General features: G+C 44.1%; 1 protein-coding gene and 1 pseudogene across 9 annotated transcripts in view; both read right to left on the reverse strand.

Annotated features, from left to right (window-relative positions):
* The window catches only part of CLYBL (citramalyl-CoA lyase), a 302,146-nt gene that overhangs the window by 132,872 nt on the left and 145,124 nt on the right, over positions 1-24,150 (reverse strand). For all 9 annotated transcript variants that reach the window (XR_016388643.1, XR_002645023.2, XR_016388644.1 and 6 more), the window contains exon 2: positions 1,108-1,294. Coding sequence is in view for 6 of the 9 variants with exons in the window: in XM_022576847.3 (XP_022432555.1) it covers positions 1,108-1,294 (187 nt within the window). In the remaining 3 variants the exon portion in view is untranslated. The remainder of the gene's footprint in view (positions 1-1,107; positions 1,295-24,150) is intronic.
* On the reverse strand, positions 1,304-17,707 carry LOC149746819 (CUE domain-containing protein 2 pseudogene; annotated as a pseudogene).

A 24,150-nucleotide genomic window follows, 5' to 3' on the forward strand; every position in this document is an offset into this window, starting at 1 on the left:
AAAGATATTGAGTAGACGCTTTAAATTCCACATGTTTATTCTAATCCTTTCCCAAACACTTGTAAAGCCTTGCTTTGACCATTAGAAAGATGCTGTAAATTAACTTAAAAAAATAAGCCAAATATTTGTTTGCTAGAATCTCTAAGGAAAGCAATTAATCAAGAATAGGACAACCACGCTATTTCAGGTCACCTAGGAAAAGAAACTATCCAAATAGATATAAATCCAGATGGCCAGCTCCTTCTGTGCCACCAGCCCCACAATCCATTCCCAGGCCAACCTCATTGTCTAGGGACTGGATAGATGAAGGTTGAGGGAAAGCATGTGTTTAATTTTGAAAGTTCCATGCAAACATCAGTTATTGTTAAAATAATTTATGTATTTCACCCAATTATTGAACAAATCTTTGTTCATTATAAAAACCTAGAAAAACAAGTTAGGCAAATCAAAATGAGCACCCACTATGCTATCAGCCAGTAAGAACCTTTTGTACCTATTTACAAATTGGGTATTTTCTGCAACTCATTTCTCTGATCAGGCCATGAGAAAATCAGCCAAAAGCTGTAACCTTAAGGTTCTGCGTGTAGTTTCTCTTTAATTAAGGAGGGAAAATGGTGACTCATCCATTGACATCTATCTTTTCTTTTATTGGCACTTGTCCCAGAAGAGATAAGGCCACTACACAATATACCTGGCAGTAAAAAAAAGAGATAAATTCCTAATTCCATCTTACTGGTCTGAAAAATTTACACCACAATTCTAGGATTGAGTCATTTACCCAAACCAGCAAATATCACAGCCAAAATGGATTGAGTGTCTATCTCTCTCTCTTTTTTGTTAAGTGTGTATCTCTTTATCTATACACACACATAGTCACATATACTGAAGGCCATGATTTTAAATATATCTTGGCTGGATTCTTCCTGTCTCTTGGAGAAAAGGAACATACACATTCAGAACCCACACAAGGGCTGGTCAAGAATACATCGATAATCAGAAAAAGGTGAGTACAGTAGACTCTTTCCAAATAGTGAGCAGTGCTACCAGGAGAGCACCAAATTTCAATTCATTTCTTTTTTCCATCATAAGGAAAAATCATGCCATTACCTTTTTGTTCACAGCCACACCATCCTCACAGTCGAGTACTGCACAATCCACATTCAGAGAGGGAATCTTCTTAATTTTCTTTTCATCATTTCCAGGAACATAGAGCACGGCCCTTCGCGGAATGTATTTGTGGTTGGGTGAGGAACTGTACCCAAGCCTGGACACATCAGCTGCCAGAGATGCTTTCCTGCAGAAGACATAATTAGAACTAGTCAAGAATAGAATTCATTTACAAATTTTTGAAAAATCTTATTTTAATACAAAATTAAACTAGAAAACATGGATACTTTTTTTTAACTTATGGCAGAACATAATCACACATAACAACTAGGAAAACAATAATAACAGAAATAAGCAACAGAATGTCATTTTGGCTGAGGTTTAAAAAATATATAATACTGTTCACTGACACAATCTTCTGAGAAAAGAAGGAAGGTGTAGCTATCTCTTCTTGGAAAAACACTTCCAGCATTAGTATGCTGTCCAGATAGCATCCATGGAGAAAAAAGTAATGAAATTTACATCTAAAAGGTCCTAAAGAACAATACTATCTACAATTATATGAAAGTAAAAAGTAGAAAATGAACAATCTATGTAAACAAAGTCTATGGCTCTCTCCCTGACAATAAATCTTTTTAAGTAGACAAATAAGTGATTCAAGTTCAATTTTAACAACAGACAAGGATGGCTGGCTACTTCTTAAGTCAGCAAAGACCATTATTAGCTCTGTAATTATGGGCAACTTGATTGCTGGAAACTTCAGATTCTTCATCTGTAAAAATAATCCTCATGTTGCAGGCTGCTGAGAAAATTAAGTTAAAGGAAATAATGCACATGAAGCGATCAGCCGGAGCCTGGGGGTTATCAGCTTGATGTGGTAGGTGGGTGTAGCAGGAATGGCAGCCACTACAGCTGTTCTTAATGGAGAAACTCTAGCTGTCAGTAGCCCTGCCTGCTCGTAAACTCTGCTCTCTCCCCGCTTCTCCTATTGTACTAAGTTTAGCCTCCTGTGGAAATAAGAGGAGTTGGCCAGAAGCTCCCTTGGCTCACCGCAGCCCTCTCCTCTAACCTGGTCCATAGTTTGGTCCCGTGAAAACCATGTTTTAGCCCATAACACATGGCAAAGGAAGATGAAATCAGCTTTCACAATCAACACCAGTTACATAATTTGAATCACCTGTGCAAAATAAAAGTGCAGAGCCCTTGTTCAAAATTTATTGGGAATTTCAAGATGGCAACAGAAAAACATCACACAAAGCACCAGACCCTTCTAAGCACAGGGCCATCCGTGACTGTGCAGGTCACACATCCATGAAACCAGCCCTGCCCACAACAGATGGAGCTATACGTCATGAAAATCCCAGTTAAAGAAAGGTGAAAGCCCCAGCAAACTTGATAACACCCTACTGTTTTACTCCCCCAGGGTAAACAGCACCATCCTTTCAAAACTATGCCAGCTGTATTCTTAATGAAAGCTCTTGACATTTAGTAGTTATCCTACTAGTAGTTAATGCCATCAAATATTCTACACAGTTGTTAACATTTTGCCATGATTAGTGTGTCTTGTGACAATGTATCTCAAGAAAAAATCAGCGTCTTTTTGGTGGCCTATCAATTTTGTTAAGGGCCCCCTCATTCTTTCTTGAAGCTAACCTTAATTAAATCTAAAACGTGAGTCGAAGTCTTATTTTTCCATAACATAAGCGTTGTGCTATGTGAGATATGGTGACATATAGGTGGGTTTTAAAAGTGTACATATATTACAAGACATTTATCTAATATTGATATTAAATATAGTATGGACAGATAATTGAAGAATTCCCAAAGTATCTGTCATCGTTTTATACTGATTAAAAATATCTGATTTATCTTAAAAAAGAGAAAATATAATGATGTAATAGCAACAACCACATTTTACTTATTCGTACTGGAAACCAGAATTTGCAACATATGCATTTCCTTTAAAATCGTAAAAATGCAATTAAAAGAGATGAAATTTTTATTTACCAAGAAATGCTTAAGGCAAAATCACTCCTCATGAGGATTTGTTGTAACCGCACATGTAAAAGCCAAAGAGACCTTCATTTCATGAAAACTGAGATTTCCTCCATGCGAAATAGCTTCTGACTGCCAATTTGGATCCAGCCACTGTGATCTCCAAGCCACACCACCTGAATCTCAAAGCCTGAGCCACTCAGACATGGCTGACAGGTCATACCACTGTCACATGCTAAGCACTAGAGCAAATCATTCCTAGGATGTTTATATATGATGTGTAATTTTCTAAAACAGATGATCATTTAAAAAATCTTCTGCCACTCGTAAAGATGTTTCTGGCTTCCCAGACAAAGTCTCCTATAATCATTGAAACATTATTTTCCTCTTATAATCCCCTGCTCAAAAATTGTCAACAGCTCCCCATTATCTACAGGATAGGTAGATATCTACCTACATTGAATGTAGGTAATGTAGTCTCAGCTGAGAGCCCTTTTCGCAATTTATATCCCACTATTCCCATGTTGCAACTATCTACCCTCGGAAAATTAGATTATGACTGTCCACATATGCTGTATTGTTTCCATTGTACCTTTGCTTCCGCTCGAAAAGTATTTCCCCTAGGTTTATTTGAAACTTACAGATCTTTCTAGCTTCAAGGTTTATTTGAAACTTACAGATCTTTCTAGCTTAGTTCAATGTCCACCTAACTGCGGAGTCTTTTTTGACCATTCATCTTTAGACTCTCTCATCTTTAAAAACAGCATTTATCACCGGTAACCAAACCAGAACCAGCAAAGGACTGGCTCTGCCATCATGGCTAAAGTTAATCAAGGGGCACATGCATTCTGGAAAGCCAATGGATGCTACAAATCAAGACACTTAAAAAAGTTTCCTGCTTTTTGACCCAGTAATTTCAAGTAATTTGACCCCATTCCTTTTGGGAATTGCTATAGATTAAATGTGTCCTCCCCAAAATTCATATGTTGAAACATAATCCCCAATATGATGGTATTTGGAGGTGGGGCATCTGGGAGGTGACTAAGTCACGAGGGCAGAAGCTAGGAGAATAATGCCCTTATAAAAGAGACACCAGAGGGCTTCCCTGGTGGAGCAGTGGTTGGGATTCCCTGGTGGAGCAGTGGTTGGGAGTCCTCCTGCCAATGCAGGGGACGCGGGTTCGTGCCCCAGTCCGGGAAGATCCCACATGCTGCGGAGTGGCTGGGGCCGTGAGCCATGGCCGCTGAGCCTGCGCTCCGCAACGGGAGAGGCTGCAACAGTGAGAGGCCCGCGTACCGCAAAAAAAAATTAAAAAAAAGAGACACCAGAGAGCTCCCTAGCCCCTTCTGCCATGGGAGGACTCAGTGAAAAGGCTGACATTTATGAACTAGGAAGTACATTATTATCAGACACTGAATCTTCCAGAGCATTGATCTTGGACTCCCCAGCCTCCAGAACTGTGAGAAATAAATTTCTGTTGTTTATAAGCCACCCAGTCTATGCTATTCTGTTACAGCAGCAGCCCAAATGGATTAACACGGGAATCTATCTTAAGAAAATGAACAGGAATAAAACTACATATATATAATATTAAGAACTGAAAACAACCTTTAGGTCCAACAGTAGGATAAATTACAGTACCTACATTCAATGGAATATTATGCCATCATTAAAAATTGTGTTTATAAAAATATTTAATGTGAAGTGAAGATTGTTATTTTTAAACAGAGGATATAACATTACATACGCAATAACATCTCAACTTTATAAAAAATACAAAGAAAAATATCTGGAAGGAAATACATCAAAATGTGATTAGGGATGCCTCTGAATTTTAGAATTTGGGATTAAGACTTTTCTGCTTCCAGGGACTTCCCTGGTGCAGCAGTGGTTAAGAATCTGCCTGCCAACGCAGGGGACACAGGCTCGAGCCCTGGTCTGGGAAGATCCCACATGCTGCGGAGCAACTAAGCCCACGCATCACAACTACTGAGACTGCGCTCTAGAGCCCACAAGCCACAACCACTGAAGCCCATGTGCCTAGAGCCTGTGCTCTGCAACAAGAGAAGCTACCGCATTGAGAAGCCCGTGCACAGCAACAAAGACCCAACGCAGCCAAAAATAAATAAATAAAAGATTTTTCTGCTTCTGCACAGTTTTTTCCTATTTTGCACATTTACCAGAAGAAGCATCACTCTTTTTTTAAAAAATCCTTTTATAATAGGCTTAAAACAAACCAATATAATCACTTGAAAGGTCTCAAGTGGCAGCATAATATGGTGGAGAGAATAAGAACCACCTATATGAAATTGCTGATATCTAACCATTTTGGCCTACAAAAATGCTAATTTTATGTGGTTCACGCCAATATTGTGACTGGCAGTCAGAAGATGGGGTGAGAAGCAAGCAAGAAATGTCAACTTCCTCTTAGGTGAGAAGCAACATAATAGCTGTCTCATACAGGGGAGAGCTCACCACAGGCAGTAAAGCAGTATGTACGTCCATAGCTACTATGATCATCTGACACCTGTCACCCACATGTGATGCTGGTCCGTGTAGACCAGCATCAGGAATCTTGTTGGACACAAGTGCCCTCAACTAGATCACAAGCTAGCCGAGGGAGGGGAAGTCTTACGTCTCCCCCACGTTGCTTACCACAGGGTCTTGCAGACAAGAGCACAGAATTCCTGTTACCTCGTTACCCAACCAACGCCAGCTGTCCAGAAGTGGGTATGTAAGACTGATCTGCAACCACACTGTCCTTATTCTTCTTGGGCAAGAGTCAAGTTTTAGTGGTGATTACAGGTAGGAGGTCATTTTTATTCCCTCTCTCCTTTGCCATCCTGGAAGCTTTAACCCAACCCATGGCCTGTTGCTTCTCCTTTGTTTATCTCCTCCTTCCTGTAAATACAGATGACGTCCTAGTTTGGGGCCTCGTTCCCCTTTACCGAGATGACTGTGGAAACCTCTTATTTATCCTCACTGCCTCCACTTTGTTCTCTCGTTCATACATTCAGTGAGTACTTAGGAAGCATGCACTGGGTGACCTGCGCAGGGTCTCCACTAGCACACCTGGCAGGTCCCTTTGTGTAAATTAGAAAAAGGTGTCCCCTCGAGCCTGCCAGCAGGTGGAAGGGCAAAGAGGTGCCGCCTGCTTCTGAGGCGGCAACTTTGATGCATAGAGGAGAGCTGAAGCTCAGCCCCACGCGTGGCTTCTGTAGGCACCCTGATCAGGGCACACCCCGTACAACCAACCGCATGAGATTGCCCTGACCGGCACTGTGCTGAGCACTGCAGGGAGGTGGCCCAAAAGATACAGGTCAAGTCCAGAAGGTCCAGGGAGGAACACCCAGAGGATGGCCTGCAAGCAGCTCAGGAAGGCTAAAGGTCTGTACAGAATGAAGCTTCAGGGAGAAAGATCAAAGGCAGCAAGACTGTTTGGAATAATAAGGAGGAGAAAGGTGTAGAGGGGGTTTGGGCTTCAGGTCCTGTTGCAGACTCTGAGGTCCCAGAGGGGGCTGTCATTGGGCAGATGGCAGGAGCCCGTCGTGGCTTCCCCAAACCTCCCTCCTCTCGTACTGCTGGCGTGTCCTCTCCTTCCCCCATCTCCGGCTGTTTCAAAATCTGTTCCCTACTTGAGTTGTGTTCAGCACTGACTACTGCGTATGAATACAATTGCAGCAGGTGCAAGATCTAACTTATTTTATTTTATCTTACATATTTGGAGTTAGGGCTTCTTGATAGTCAACATGTAAATATATTCAAACAATATGCAAAACAGGGTCGTAAGATGAGTTGAAAAAAATCTGGTAGCCTTATGGTGAGTTCTCTCTACAGAGGGACCTTTTTTTAGATAAGACATCCCTTGGCAAGTCCAGGGGTTCTTCTGGCTGGAGGGGGGTCCCTACTGGCCTTGTTTGGGTCTTCTCCCTTTCCTCCTCCACCTGATACCATTTATTAACCATTTATACCACAAGAGGCAGAGCTAGTCCCTAATACTGCTGGGGTTCTCCACCTGGGATTCAATATCACCACCACCTGGGGAGCTTTTAAAACTTGTCAATTCTGGACCCCACCCAGTGCAATCAAATTAAATTCACTGGTAATAGGGCCCAGGCTCAGTATATAATTTTTTTTTTTTTTTTAGCTCTCTAGGTTCTTGCCACTTAAGTGAGGTGTTGCTATATAGACCAGCTACACTGGTCTCTTATCTGTTCTCATGTGAGACTCTCCCATGTCTCATGGGAGCAACTACCATCACCATGTGGGAAGCTGTTAGAAATGCAGAGTCTAAGGCCCCCACCCCAGTCCCACTGAATCAGAAGCTGCATATTAACAAATCTCCAGGGGACGCTTATCTCATGAAAGTTTGAGAATGCTGTTCTAGGCTGACTCAAACTCCGGGGCATAGTGGAATCACCTGGGGAGCTTTCAAATACGCTGACGCTAAAGCTCAGTCACAGAAATTCTGAAGTCATTGTCCTGGGGCAAGGCTGAGGCTCTGGAATTTAAAAGCCCCATAGGTGATTCAGATGTATAGCCAAGTTGAAGGACCACTGTACTAGATGATCCCAATGTGTAGCCATTGCCCTAATGCAGGAAATTTTGCTCCAACGAAAACTTCTCTTAAGTGAGTCATGCGTTACTATTATATACAAGTAGATGCTACGAAAGTAATAATAAAGTCGTAACTAAAAATGCAGCAAACTTGGGGAAAAAATCCATGTTTAAAGGAAAAGTCTTTCTGATAAAAAAAATGACAAACTGCTAACAATATTTGAAATAGCAGCAATAATTAAGCTAATGTCCATTTGAGGATCTGCCATTTGATATGTGACTTCTCATCCAAGCTAGTGGTTTCTTTACTTAGCTGGTAGCTAGTACAGAGGTCTCTACTTTGGCTGCACATTACAATCACCTGGAGAACTCAGAAAAAGAAAAAAACCTCAGGCCACACTCCAGCCCAATTAAATCAGAGCCTTGTGGTGAGTCGCAGGCAACAGTTTCTTTAAAGCTTCAAGGGAGACTCCAAGGTGCAGCCAAGGATGAGAATCTCTGCACCATGGTTTCGAAGTACCAACAAAGTGTCTTACTGGTCCTAGAAAGGATCTGGGATTGCTGGACTTTAAAAGTTGCCAGCACGTAATCCTACCATATTTAGGCAGGGGAGCTGGGTACCAATTATGCAACTTCCCACTAATGAAGTGACTGGGAACGATAACTTTGAGAGGAATGGCAGTTTTCCTTGCTTGGAAACCATGATGCTGTACATGCCCACCCACTGAATCAGCAGCCATCATGGCAGGGTTTGGAAGTGGGGGGCGGGGGAGAGGGTGATCACCAAGAAGTCCTTGCTGAGCCTGTAGTTCAAACTAGATTCTTAGATCAAGTCCATAGTGAATAGAAGGAAGTCTGCTAATTTCCAACTGCTTGAGGGTCCAAACCTCAAGCTCCCAGGAGGCAGAGTGAACAAGGATAGGGCATGTGAAATAAAGGAAGTCCCTGCCAGTAGCAGGGACTAAGCTCTTCAGATGCTGAGAGAAGCTTGTGGGGGGAAAGCATGAGTGATGAAACTGGGGAATATTCTGCCTGGCTCCCACTCTTTAGGAACTTTCTATTTGTCTTCTGCAGTGAGGGATATATTGGGTTAGCCAAAAAGTTAGTTCAGGTTTTTCGTAAGATGTTACGGAGAAACCCAAACAAACTTCTTGGCCAACCCAATAGCTCCAGGGCTAGAAAATGCTCTACCCTTACCCAACTTAGTTTCTCATGACCAGTGAGCCCTGAGGTAACAAAATAGTTGCATCAGAGGAGTTTTGCTGAAGCCAGTACTGGTGCCTCAGATTCGGGTATTACACTGCTGAATCTTACCCATTTATGTATTTTCCAAAAAGTCACATTTCCCCTTAGGTGGAGCCAGTGTAACTTAAATTTACAGCTTTCACAAAAACCACATGATCATCTCAGTAGATGTGGAAAAAAGCATTTGACAAAATCTTTTATGATTAAAACAGTCAACAAACTAGATTTGAAGGGGAACCCCCAAATCCTGAGAAAGGACTAAATTGAAGGCAGTACAAACAGAATCCCAATTTAACAAATATCAATCCATCTAGCCTCTTGTTGGCTGAGAACTCTCCAGTGCTCCAGTAAAGTGTCCAACCTCATGCTATTTTGCTTTTGAAGTTCTAATGAATTCATATTCCAGGAAAAGCCCTGTATATCAGACACTTTTACAAATGCTGACCCAACTCACGGTTGGCTTACTTAACAAATCTGTTTTTGTTTAGGTGATATGTGTTTATATAGCAATTGGAGTTTTAAAAATAGCAATTGGGTTTTTTGGGTTTTTTTTTGCGGTATGCGGGCCTCTCACTGTTGTGGTCTCTCCCGTTGCGGAGCACAGGCTCCGGACGCGCAGGCTCAGCGGCCATGGCTCACAGGCCCAGCCGCTCCGCGGCATGTGGGATCTTCCCGGACTGGGGCACGAACCCGTGTCCCCTGCATCGGTAGGCGGACTCTCAACCACTGCGCCACCAGGGAAGCCCAGCAATTGGGTTTTAATGTTAACTCATATTTAGTTCTTGTTAGAAAATCTGACAGGCTTTTCAAAATACATTGGTGAGGGACTTCCATGGTGGCACGGTGGTTAAGAATCCACCTGCCGATGCAGGGGACACGGGTTCGATCCCTGGTCCGGGAAGACCCCACATGCCGTGAAGCAACTAAGCCCGTGCGCCACAACTACTGAGCCTGAGCTCTAGAGCCCGCGAGCCACAACTACTGAGCCCACGTGCCACAACTATTGAAGCCCACGCGCCTAGAGCCCGTGCTCCGCAACAAGAGAAGCCACCGCAGTGAGAAGCCTGTGCACCGCAACGAAGAGTAGCCCCCGCTCGCTGCAACTAGAGAAAGCCCGTGCGCAGCAACAAAGATCCAATGCAGCCAAAAATAAATAAAATTTAAAAAATATATACATTGGTAAGTTGGGGAAGGGAGGATTTTATGTCAGCACACACAGGTCAGGAACCAGGGTGTGTTGGCTAGATGCTGCTTTCAACCCCAGATCTGATTCTAGTTTTCACTAGGTAACAAGTGATCACTAGGGGGTCAGATCCTTGGGAAAAGCACAAAGATAAACGAAGTCCCTGCAATTCTCAGGCGGTGACCACTCAGCCCTTGTCAGGTGGCTGAGGCACTGAGGGGCCAGGGCCCGTGCAGAGATGGGTAGAACGTGACCACATGGAGTGGGGAGCACAAGGGGCTTGGGGTATGGATCGGCCACTGAAGACCAAGTGCTTCCCATGTCCTGGGAACCACCATGTGGGGTCACACTGCCGCCTCCCTAGGAAGCAAGGGCTACAGGAACTTGGCATTAGGGGAACTTCTGTCATATTCAGTGAGAGGGGACCTAGCCCTGTTCTCAGGGGGCTGAAGTGGATTCTCCTCCGGGTCTCCCTCTCCTCCCATCTTAAGTAAGAGGTACCCTTTCCCAGGGCCTCACAGCACCAGGCACTGAGGACCTGCACCACCTCTGGTGAGGCAGCCAACAGGCACCAGCAGGGTCTGGGGTTAGACCTGCTCTCCTAAGCCTGAGGTCAGGTTCGCAGGGGCAAGGGCTGGGCACCTGCATGGCCAATGCAGCATGCTCCAGCTCCCTCCCAGGCCCCTGTGGATCCCCCCGTGGGAGGGTGCCTGGGTTTGCTTATCAGGATCCTGCTGCCTGGCCTGGCTCTTGTGGTGGTCAGCATCACACTGGCTGCTACAGCACCTGGGAGCACTCCCACTGCTTAAAAACTTCTGCTCCTCAGCCATAAACCCCAAGTAGCCAACATACAAGTCTGAGTTTGCCACACACCCCCGGTGATTCAATGCTGGCCATGCCCTGTGGGGGCAGATGCTCAGCTGGGCTGGTTCCCCTGCCCTCAAGCTACCTGCCCAGATTCTACTCCTCTCCTCTGGCCCAGGCAGCTGAGGCTCCAGAGGGCCCCAGTGCAGGGTTCCACCCAAGTTACAACCAATGCAGATAGAGAAGAAGCTTGCCAGAGCCCAGGCAAACATCCAAATCCAGGGCTTGGGAAGGCAGGTGGGACTGAGGGTGGAGGCCTCAGCTGATCTCTCTTCACAAGCAGCAGAGCTCTCTGAAGCCAAGGCCAGGTGGTATATGCTGTACAAAGTCCAGGGACCCTAACTGAGGACTCCACATCTTAGCCTTGACACTGATACTTGGCTCTGAGATGCTCTTGCCTCACCCATGGATGACCCTCAGCCAGCACCATATACTGGAGGGCTCAAATGGAAACAGGGAAGGCCAAGGAACTTCCAAGTTGTTCCACTTGTCACATTCACGCTATCACTCCATAAACAAAAATGTACTGGGCCTAATACTTTTTTTGAATTATCTAAATGGCAGTCCAGACTTAACCAAGTGCAGAAAAGAACTTGATTCAGGGGCTTCCCTGGTGGCGCAGTGGTTGAGAGTCTGCCTGCCGATGCAGGGGACACGGGTTTGTGCCGGTCTGGGAAGATCCCACATGCCGCGGAGCAGCTGGGCCCGTGAGCCAGGGCCGCTGAGCCTGCGCTTTGCAACAGGAGAGGCCACAACAGTGAGAGGCCCGCGTACCGCAGAAAAAAAAAAAAAAAAGAATTTGATTCAGGACTTTTCATAATGTCACTCTTAAATTCAAAACTGAGTTGAAAAGCAAATTGTTAACTACATTAATGATTTAGGCAGCACAATTAATTCTAAATCATTTTAGTACATAATACCATGATGATTAATTTTATGTGCCAACTTGACCAGGCCACAAGGTGCCCAGATAGTTGGTAAAACATTATTCTAGGTGTGTCTGTGAAGATATATCTGGATGAGATTAACATATGAATCAGCAGACTGAGTAAAGGAGATTGCCTTCCCTAATGTGGGTGGGCCTCATCCAATCAGTGGAAGATACCAAGTAGGCCAATACTCCCCTGAGTAAAAAAGGAACTCCTCCTGCCTGATAGCCTTCCAGATTTTCCTGCCTTGAGACTTGAAGACATTGGTTCTTCCTGGTTCTCGAGTTTGCCAGCCTTTGGACTGGAACTTACACCAATGGCTCTCCTGGGTCCCCAGCTTCCTGAGTGCAGCTCTTGGGACTTGTCGGCCTCCATAATCACGTGGGTCTTATTGTCCTTATACTACATCTCTTATATATAGCTCACACACACGCACACACACACACACGCAGACATACCCTATTGGTTCTGTTTCTCTGGAGAACCCTGATGAAGACAGTGCCTATATATTACTTACTAGATAGTTAACACATATCAGTGCCTAGATGCGTGCTCTCCACACACCTCCGCACTGCATCTCCCCATCCTGACCCAACACGGGTGTATGCATAGCTCTCAGCACCATGCTGCCCAGCACATACAGGGACTGGACCCAAGAGAGGAATGAAGGAAAGGATGGACTCAGGGCTAGATGGGCGGTGGGCTGGCAAGCGTTTAAGGAGAGAGGGCCACATGTGTCCATTAGCCTGTGTCCTCAGAGGGCTAAAAGGGAGAGTGGGCGTGATCATGGTTACGCTCTTCACAGACTTCCCCAGGCTGTCTTCACAAAGGGTTGTACTAACTTATTTTGCCACCAGCGGGGCATGAAGGTGCCTAGCTGGCCATGTGCTCATGCACAGCCCTTTGCACTCTTTACACCAGGGTTTTGGACATTCCAGGAAAAGAGGCATGATATAGTGAGTGAAGGTGGCCATGGAAAGGGGCTGGAGATCCGAAATGCTGGGTGAAGGTTTATAACGGCCTTATTTGAGCAATGATGAAACAATCTATGGATCGTGTTAAACCTTCAAGATCAGTATTTCCCACCTTGAGCTGATCTGTATTCTATCATTTTACACCTCTGCTGGTCAAATTTTTTTTTTTTACTGTGGTAAAATACATGTAACATAAAATTTACCATTTTAACCATTTTTAAGCATACGATTCAGTGGCATTAAATACATCCCCACTGTTGTGTAACCATCACCACCATCCATCTGCAGAACTTTTCATCAACCTGCCCATTCCCTCTCCGCCCAGCCCCTGGAAACCACTAGTCTATTGTACTTTCTGTCCCTATGAATTTGAATGCCCTGGGTGCCTCATGTAAGTGAGATCTTACGGTATTTGTCCTTTTGTGACTGGCTTATTTCACTTAGCATAATGTCCACAAGGTTCATCCATGTTGTAGCATATGTGAGATTCTCCTTCCTTTTTAAAGGTTGAATAATACTCCATTAGATGTACGTACCACATTTTGTTTACCCATTCATCCACTGATAGATACGGATTATTTCCACCTTTTGACTATTGTAAATGATGCTGCTATGAAAAAAATATCTCTTCAAAACCCTGCTTTCAATTCTTTTGGGTATATCCCAGAAGTGGAACCGCTGGATCATATGGTTTTTTGAGGGAAAACCATACTTCTTTCTATAGTGGCTGTATCACTTTACATTTCCACTCAAAGATTATTTTAAAATATTTTCTGCTGCATTCAAGTCCAGTTACCACTAAAGGGGTGTTTTTGAACCAAAAAACAAAAAAAGAATCATCTTTTATGTGCCCTTGCCCTTTAGAAACTGCCTCCACAAATTCTAATAAATTTTGCTAAATTCCCATTTGTTTATAAACATAAATAATAAAACAAATAAATCATTCTGAGATAATACATCAATAAATTGCTATTTAGGACACCACACAGAAATGATATGGCCCTTTTGTTTGTTTGTTTGTTTTTCCTGGGGCTACCTCTACTGTGCCCATGGCAGCTCCAAGAGGAGGTTAGCACTGTGGAGCAAGGAAGTAGGGAAAGATGGGGGACAGGAGTTAGGGCGGGCCCTGTGTGCGGATGTAGGGCTCCTGTGTCCCTCTGGGATCTGAGCCTAGACGGCTCGGGCAGAGTCTAGCGAGTGCCTCAGTGGAAGTGGCACTTTCTGGCTGCCTTGAGGTTGACGTATGTGGCCTTCATTTCCCCAGCCTCAGGGTCCCGCACATCTTTGAATCGCTCCACTTTGGTGCTCACTACCTGGTTGTTGATGTACTGGATCAGCTTCTTGGGAGCCTCCTTAGGAGCCATAGGCCGGTGAATCTTCTGATCCTCTGCGCTATCCACCATCATGTACTTCTGCAGGATGAAGGACTTCAGCTCATCCTTTTGGGGGCCTCTGAGGCGCCTGGGCAGGTCCTGGTTGGGGCCATCCCAGGCTGGAGGCCTCTCCTCCTTCCCTTCTACCAGCATCTACACAGCTTCTTCCGAGTCCCCTCGAGCTCTGGCCAACACCCACTGGGCCTGCTCCACCCAACAGGTAAGGAACACCTCCAGAAGTACGTCCACCCCCGGCAGCAGCTCCTCCTCAGCGCCAGATGCCTCATCTTGGGTGTCCCTAGCAGCAGTCGGAGAAGACATCGTCTCTTCTTTGAACTGCTGCAGAGGCTCTGGGGAGATAGATACCTGACGTTGGACCTCAGAGTTCTGTGGTTGCAGGTTCTCTTTGTTCCTGGCACCACTCAACTGCCCTGAGAGCTTCTGCATCATTTCCCCTATTGTACCCCTTGGGATGTGGGCGAAGCCAGGCACATAGGCCTCCATCATCTCAGTGAAGGCCTCCATGTTGAAATTCTCCTCCGATGGGCCTGAGGGGCCCAGGTCCTCAAGGACCCCGAGCACATAGAAGATGATCTCATCCAAGCCGCTGAGGTCAGCCTCTGGGAGGTGCGTCTGAACAAAGGTAAGGGTGGCTGCACTGATAACCCTCTCCGGCTCCGTGCTCTCTCCCCTTCTGCTCCGTCGGGCGCCGCCGGCAACTCGTCCCGCGCGGTGCAGCTCTCATCCCACAGCCCCACCAATGAGCGACATGGCCCTTTAAAAGTTCTTTTAAAGCAATTTTGACTCTAAGAGCTGATAAAGGTTGAAAATAAAAATTTCTCACAGAAGATTATGCACAAATCCTGATTCTTAAAGGACTCCTCTAGTTGGGGCTGTATCTTCAATCCTCTGAAGGAGTTGGAGGAGTGTAACTGCACTCTGTCACTGCCTACTCTCTATGCTGGGAATAGAAATATTGGGAAAAATTGAGTTCTCTGTTGTAAGGCCCATGGTCTGACCTGGTATGACAATTTTGATGCTCATAGAAGAATCTGTGGGACTAGAATAAAGAACCCATTCATCGATCCTTTCCTATACACCCCCCAAGTGACAGTAAAATTCACCTACAAATTCCAGCCATGCTTACAACTATTGATAGCTAGGTATTTACACCAGCATCTGTAATAATTGAGGCCTACGTATGTTCTCAGTTTGCTAAGTTGCCAACTGCCCAGAGAGATTCCTTCCCTATTTTGAAGAACTATGTTTCAGTTACTATGGCAACAGGGCAAGGAGAAGTGGGGAGCTTTCCATGGGCACAAGAGCAAAAGAACAGCTATTTGTCCTCTCACTGGCAGAACAGGGCCATTCGTGAGATTAGCATGTGGTGCAAACACAAACAAGCATGTAGCCCGCTTCAGAAAAGCCAAGACATTTTCAGGGCAAACTCTCTCACAAAGCAATTATATCACACCTTAATCAAGTGCTCCATTTGGTAACGAAAGGAAGAGATACTCTTTTGTGTCCAAAGCAGACACACACAGGATAGCAGTTTGTGGTCCGCTGTGGATTCACTTCAAAGGAAGGAGTCAGGAGGGCACAGGATGGGGAAGACCCATGGGCTGTGGGCCGGCCTTTCGGCCATCGTGGGGTGCCATGGAGAAGGAGGGATGCTGGTGAGGGACTTCCCTCCTGGCCTACACTTGCCATGGAAACCCCAGGAAAAGAGGTGACTGTCAAATAAGGGACAGATTTATCAGAAATAGAGAAAAAAGCAGAACCCTTATTTTTGTTCACTTTGGTAAAATTTGTGTAATGCTGTTTCAGTGCAGATCTCTTCCTCCTCAGACCATCAGAATACCAAAGGGCAAAAACAAGTGACCCAGTAATGGAACTCTTTTTTTCATACAGAATGAGAAATCAAACAAACATCCATATCAAAAATTACGCATTATCCTAAGTGAAATAAGCCAGACACACAAGGACTAATACTGTACGATTCCACTTCTGTGAGGTACCTAGAGTAGTCAATTCGTAGAGACAGGAGGTATTATAGAATGGTGAGGGGGAAGGGGGAGGGGAATTACCGTTTAGTGGGTACAGAGTTTCAGTTTGGGAAGATGAAAAAGTTCTGGAAATGGACGGTGGTGATGATCGCACAACAGTGCGAATGTACTTAATGCCACTGAACAATACGCTTTAAATAGTTAAAACAGTAAGCTGTATGTTATGTATATTTTACCACAGTGAAAAGAAATTTAAAGTTAACAAATCTCTTTCCCTTGTTATATCCATGCTATTGTTTCATAAACACAAATGTACTGATGAAATTCAGTACAGATCATGCATTCAATAAATACCGAGTCCACCACAAGCTGGCCCTTAGGCCAAGGGTTGAGCAAACATGGACAAGAAGCCATGTGTCCAGCAGACCCTCGCTGGTCACTGAATCCACTTCTTTGGCCACAGAACTGTAGTTCTCCAGATAGGTGCATGGGTGGGGTAAGCCCCAAGAACAGGGAAAACCCTGTACAACTGGGTGACCATTAATGGGTCCCGAAGAAGAGAGCAAGTTTTCCATGAAAACAGAGATCCACATTTATATCTCGAATGGATTAGTCCTCATAAATTAATGTGGCCACAGCACCACTCTGCCCCGTGGCACTTGGGTGCTCAGTAGCACTTCTAAGGGCAACGCTGCCATTTTTCAGAAAGGCAAATGAAGAGGAGTTTGATACAAGCCAGCCCAGCAGACGATAAGGAGGAAGACAAGGGCAGGGGTGAGGGTGTTTGAGAGGTGGTGAGGGAGAGGAAGAGAATGAGGAAAGAAAGGGAGGGAGGAGAAAGGATGGGTCCTGAAGGAAAGTAGGCGGATAAGAAAGTGGGCGGGAGGGAAGGAAGGCGGAGGTGAGGGCCAAGAGGGAGAGTGGGGGATGGGATGAGAGGAGAGGAGCTTTGTTTTGCTGCAAAGCTCCTTGATTCCGGTTGAAGAGGGGATGACAATAGAGCATGTGCCTGCTAGTGGGCATTCACCATAATCCCACTTTCTTGCTCTACTTTTGGTGAGAAGAGGAGGAGCAGAGGTTTTATCTGAATGGAAAACTGAAGGGATTTTATTCCCCCCTACCCCACCCCGGGAGTGACACTGAGGTCAAGAGGGAAACCTGCACTCCTTCACTGAACACGTTTAAGAACACAATGTGATTAGCATCTCTTCTCTTTCTGGGCTGCTTCAACCTGGGGCTCCTGGAAACACAAAGAAGTCTAAGGATGTTGTTTATCAATAGTTAACTGAGTTAATGTCGCTGAGAACTGCAGGAATGATGCTCAGGACCCTCTACCCATAGTGATTTTTTTTTTAAAATTAATTAATTAATTTTTGGCTGTGTTGGTTCTTCGTTGCTGGGCACGGGCTTTCTCTAGTTGCGGCGAGCGGGGGCTACTCTTTGTTGCAGTGCACGGGCTTCTCATTGCGGTGGCTTCTCTTGTTGCGGAGCACAGGCTCTCTAGGCGTGCTGGCTTCCGTAGTTGTGGCACACCAGCTCAGCAGTTGTGACTCGCGGGCTCTACAGTGCATGCTCACGAGTTGTGGCGCACGGGCTTAGTTGCTCCACAGCATGTGGGATTTTCCCACATGAGCACATGGGCTCAAACCCATGTCCCCTGCGTTGCCAGGGGGATTCTTTATTTTATTTTTGGCTGTGTTGGGTCTTCGCCGCTGGGTGCAGGCTTTCTTTAGTTGTGCAAGCAGGGGCCACCCCTTGTTGCGATATGCTGGCATTGTGGTGGCCTCTCTTGTTGCAGAGCACGGGCTCTAGGCACGTGGGCTCAGTAGTTCTGGCTCACGGGCTAGAGTGCAGGCTCAGTAGTTGCGCACGGACTTAGCTGCTCTGCGGCATGTGGGATCTTCCCAGACCAGGGATCAAACCTGTGTCCCCGGCACTGGCAAGCAGTGTCTTAATCACTGTGCCACCAGGGAAGTCCCCATAGCAATTTGATAGATGCATTTCCCAGTGTTGGGAATGATGAGAGGAAGCACCTGTCAAGTGCAGAACGTGGGAGCTTTTGGTAAATTGTAATTAAAACCTAAAGGACATGCCAGTCGACTTCTCTTAGCCTCTGTAGAGACGATTTGGGGTTTTGGATGGTGAAATTCTGAGTGCAAGGAACCAACAGCTTACTTGTTCCACTCCTGGCCATAACTGAGCACCCAGAGCAGAGCCTTATGTTTGGATTGTTCACTGCTGGCATTCCTACCTAAGAAGATCTGATTCTAAAATGAATTGCATAAAAGACAATATTTAGTAGTTAATGTATTAAAACAGCCAATGGAGAATACAGGAAATATTATCACCATAGGCCCACCAGAAAATTTCACACAAAAAGAGACCATTCACAAAAGTTCTCCATTTAGAGATTCCATTAGTACTCGGTTATCTTAGCTCAAAAAATAATAAATTTAAAGCTGAGATGGCCAATTCCTGGCTTGGGCAGAACTTTAGAGGTAATTGAGCAAATGTGAACTACAAAGATCAATTTCTCAACTTTTTTTTGAAGGTCACGAAAGAAGACTGTCAACCTGACAGATGTAACCATGGATTCTTTTACAGAGTCCTTCAAAAGCTCAAAGGCTGCTAAATGTGTCAAATTATGCATTTCCCCCATGACCGGGTTCTTTGATATGAAAGTAATCATGGGAGATTTTTTTTTTCCTCCAGAAAAATGGATCTGCAATTTTGAGAAAACAGTTCTCTCCGCATCTTATTTATTTTATTTTTTTGGTAGCTGTCATGAAAATCATCTAGGTTAACGGAATCTTTGTTTTCTCCCTAGATTCTCTCAAAAATTCCTTTCAAGTGTCAATCGCAATGAAATGAGGCCAAAATGTTACACAGCTTAGAATTTTGATATTTTGTTAGCTATAGTCCTTTGATTACCCTGATATGTAGATCTGGGGAAATTTTAATACTGATCTCTCTCTAGCGTTGAATAATTTTTAGAAAAAACACAGTCTAATTGCCAGACCCATACCACACACATGAAAGCTGTGAATACAAGCTGTGATCACGAATCACGTGTGTGTGGCTTTGACTGTGTGGGACCCACAATAAGATTAAGATTGTTTTTTTCCTTCTTAATTATTCAGAGCTAAGTGTGATGAAAATTAAAACTAAACATATGGATGTGATCATGAAGGCTTTCTCTAACATAGTTTTTTTTTTAAAGTATGTTTAATGTGCTACAGGCACTAACTCCTTTAAATATTTAAGGCAAGACTTCCTAGAACTTCTAATTTTAGGGGAGCTTAAGATTTTTTTCTTATTCAATGCCACACTTAGCAATGCACCAGCCAAAGTGCAAAACAGCCTCTTTTTCGTTTATATTTAGTTCTAAAAGAACCCACTCTTATTGAATATGTATTGTTACTTAGTTTTCTGTGGAATGAACTGGTCAGACTCAGAGAGTAACACTTTTATTGTAAATACACAGGGAATAAAATGAAAAATTAAGAGGGGAATCCTTTCCACAAGCTGTATGTCCATGACAATCTATGTTATGGTTTATTTTTGACTTGATTCAGGGTTTTCTATGATAATGGAAAGAGAGATGGAATAGGTTATCCAGAGAACACGATAACCAGACAATTTTTTGCATGTGTCTTTGTAATGTATTAACTAATTTTAAAAGCTAATTTAATCTTATTTCTATCTGGAGTAACACCGATATTTGTCTTCCTTTGGTATGTGCAACTGATATGCTAAGAAGTAGGTGGCTCGGAAGTCTGTTGGGTGACAAGGACAGACCACTTGAGACTGAAAAGTTGCTGTAGGTTATCATGGTACCATATGGACAATCTCCAAATGGTCCTTCCTCTGACGCTGGTTTCAGAAATGCAAACAGGGGACAGAGGAACTCTGAGCTACAAGTTAGGAGGCCTGAAACATCCATCCGTAGATAGTCTGACGTTGGATTTCAGCTTCTGCCTGCCTGGCACATTTCCCTGGCACCCTGGTTCCATGCTTCCGTCTCACATGTCCTTTCTTTCCATTCCCATTTGCGCCTCCCAAATCTCTCACTGACTTCACATTTAGCTGAGCTCACATTTCTTTGCTAACCCCGAACTCCTAGATGCACTTCCAGGGGGAATTCAACGGCCATCCATCACTCTAAATTGGTCCTTACCCTGGCAGTCACTTCTGTCTTCCTCCTGGTTCTGCTCTCTTAGCTAAGGTTAGGCTGGAGGGCTTAGCAGAATGCTGACTGTCCATATTGGCCAACCAGCCCCCAGTTAGTTTATGTTTGACTAAGTTACCCTTGCCAGGTCTCTGTGACTATAGTACAAGTGCTGAATACAAGAGCATCTATTTTGGTTCAAAAACCAAATAACAGAGCAAACTTTGTAGTAGTTCTCCATGGCATCCAGCATTTTAAAGAAAACAGAGCAAAGAAGCAAAACCTAAGAACTCAGTTTATCTCATTCCCAGCAAGATCAGTAGACTGCAATAACAGCCCAAAGGCAGGAAAAAACCATAGGATATTAAATTACAAAATACCAACATTTACATAGTAATTCCCACTAATTAAGAAAGAAAGATATAAGTTGTTTGTTATAAACATCACCAGGTCTTGAGCAAACACCAAGAGCTCACCACAGAGCCAAGCCAAGCATTTGTCTAATCAGAGCCACCTTCCAGAGCATTTTATTGGTACAGCTGCAGAGCGCACATTTTATCACACATGCTAATAATCCCAGTTATGGTGCCTAGATTTTAATCATTTGTTCTGGGCTTGTTTCTCAAACAATTAGCACTAATGAATGGTCAGAATACCTCGGATCATATATGCCTAATTGCAGTCAAGAGCAGTTCTCCTCTGCATGTACATTTCAATTTACCTCTGGGGATAATGTTTGTTAATTGTATTTCTTTATATGCAAGCTAAGAAAAAGGCAGCTCAGGCAAAAAGGGACTAAGTGTTCTCCTCTTTCCTTTTGTTCCCACAAGAAGCTAAAGTCACTTCAAGAGGCACTTAATCCCATCATCCGCAGTTACAATTGCCTTGCTCCGTCAATCAAAAAGAATCTGAAGTAAAATGATGCAGCTATATTGTGTAATTAAAAGCAATTCAGGTAGTTATTGCTTGGGGCCCTTTATGGGTCCAAATACTTAAAATGGCCCTGCAGGGATCCTAAACACTGTAGTGTTTTAAATTTGGTCAGTAATAATATCTGGAGGAAAGGAAAGAATACGCAAAAAAAAAAACAAAACAAAACCCCAGAAGACCTCAAACAACAAAAAAAGCCCACTAGCCTCTCCTAGTGCAAACTGTTAAGCAAAACACCAGGGAGAGCAAAGGCCTGAAGTGAAAAAACCCATGACTCGCAACTACAAAGTGAAATAAATGTTGAAAAAAAGGAAGGAGAAAAAGAAAACAATTGATGTTTTCCAAATTCAACAGTCCCTGTCCCAATCCAACTTTCGCACTTAAGAAAAAAGAGTGTCAAAATGTTGGCTGGGTCTCTTCAACCTGAAATGAAACAGCCTTGTACAACCTATATTATAAAAAATAGAGGCTGTGTGAAAATTCAAACTTATTAAGAAAATAAATTTATGGTATGTTTAATGCTACAGTTACTTATAAAGGCAAGATGTGAAAAGTACTTTTTAAAAGTTTGGCACAGATTTTTTTAAAGTGATTTACTTAAATCATTTTTTAAAATTAAATGCTTTGGCTTTTAAGGCTTCATATATGGCTTTTTAAGCCAACAAGAGTTTAGCACAGTATTTTCTGTTGTGTGCTTTTAACAAAGAGCCATCATTGACAGGAGGCTGGGAAAATGCATAATTCTCTGGTTTTGATTCTTGGCTAAAATATTTTTAAGTAAAAACACAACTCCTCAACAGACTAGATGTTAAAATAACAATGAGTGTTTAAGTTTTATCATCAATTCCCCTTTTATAATAAAAATGGGAAAGAAGGCTTCCTGTTGATTTACGAAAGGATTTCGGGGAAAAATGCTAAGCGTGTGCCAGAGTGAGCTATTGGATATTAAGGAACTTTTTATGAAAGACACCAGTTTACTGCCAGGATAAGGTGCATTCTAGAAGCAGATGACTAGTGAAAATACTCCATATCACTAGAATACAGCACTTTGCAGCAGCCTCTATAAATACTTTCTAAAATACTGCTTAGTGGCAAATGTTAATTGTGGCCCGGAAAGTATTATGTGTGAGCATGTGAGGGTCATAAGATTTAACATTCAAATCACAAAATGACTGTCAGGTGAGATAGCCAACAACAGTTCATTTAAACACAGAATTGACCTCATTTTCCACACAAATATTCTAGTAATTTAAGTGAGTGCAAAAGCCTACAGCTGAAAAATGCAAAAGTACTCCCTCAAAGTTTAACCTTGGGCTTCCCTGGTGGCGCAGTGGTTGAGAGTCCGCCTGCCGATGCAGGGGACAGGGGTTCGAGCCCCGGTCCGGAAGATCCCACATGCCGCAGAGCGGCTGGGCCCGTGAGCCATGGCCACTGAGCCTGCGCGTCCGGAGCCTGTGCTCCGCAACGGGAGAGGCCACAACAGTGAGAGGCCCACGTACCCAAAAAAAAAAAATCTGCTTACCGTGCTTCTTCCATTATATTGAGCATAGTGTTAGGGATACTATATATGCTCAAGCAGTTTTGTGTCGTAAGTACTTCCTATAAACTTAAACCTATTTATTATTATTCAGCGTCCAGTCTTCAAGCATCCGTTCAAAATCATTACCCTCAATGGGTGGGGAGTGGGGTCTGACATCCCCCCACTGCAGTATTCTTATCACCCTTACCTTCTAGCTGCCCTTGTGAGGCGTCACACTCCGTGGGACTAAGAAGAGCAAGTGGGTGACAGAAGTGCCCTGGGATTACTTGAGCTTGATTCCCTGTCTCTCCACCACCACCACCAAAGTGCCCACATAATTTACTTCATAATCAGGTACCGGTGCTTCTTTGCCACGACTGTGCTGCCCTACCTGAAGGCCAGGCACCAAGCTGAAAAAAACCCTCTATTTTGGATCCACCAAAGTATCTGTTCATGTCCTACAGTTTTTATTTCACTAGCCTTTGGATTTAGATAGGCAGGTACTTATTCTTAGGGAAAGGAAGTGTAAACTTTTAACAAGGGACATTTTAGGAATACCCCAAACTGCACTAAGTAAGAAGGAGAAAAACAGATCAACGATAATGAATTGCAGGCAAAAGTCTGTACTGCGATCTGTCTCCTGTAACAGTTCCCAGACAGGTGCTTATCAATATCATATTTCTTTCCTCCCACGCCCCAGGTCTCCTCACTGCTCCCCTGTCCCTGATGCTCCCCTGGAATTCCCTGTGGATGGTGCCCACCACAAACTGCCAGGAGCAGTCCTACAACCGGCCCCTTCAATTCTTGCCATTGATCCAGCTATGCACGCTGGCTAAATGCTGCCAGGTCAAGCTGGAGAACAGGACTTGAAAATTCAGTGCTAATTACTCTGATTACAGTCTGTGTCTCAAGCAGCCAGAGCCTCCGGGAAGTTGTCTACATGCGACCTGTCTCTGAATCCAAAATCTCAGTTTGAGAGATGTAGAATCTATACCTGAGGACTTTGTAGCTCGTTAAGTTATAATATGGGCATCAAGTCATTCATGATACCTTCTCCCAAAGCATATGACTAAGGCAAGCCCAGAACGTGGAATGTACAAGACAGATGCAGAGGGGAAAGGATCAAACAGAACCCACGTAGTCACAAAAATTGCAAACACCAGCCCTGCAACATGATGCTCAGAGGGCGATTTTCTTGAGATGACTTGAGACCCTTTGAACTCAATGAAGGAGTGAGTAGGGACTTAAGGGAACATGCTCACAGGCGTCCTCGGTCCACAGAGCCAGAGCCAGCTTGTCG

The sequence above is a fragment of the Delphinapterus leucas genome, chromosome 18, assembly GCF_059928025.1.
Source record: "Delphinapterus leucas isolate spDelLeu-1000000601 "Yukka" chromosome 18, BTC_Dleu_Yukka2, whole genome shotgun sequence".
Lineage (NCBI taxonomy): Eukaryota > Metazoa > Chordata > Mammalia > Artiodactyla > Monodontidae > Delphinapterus > Delphinapterus leucas.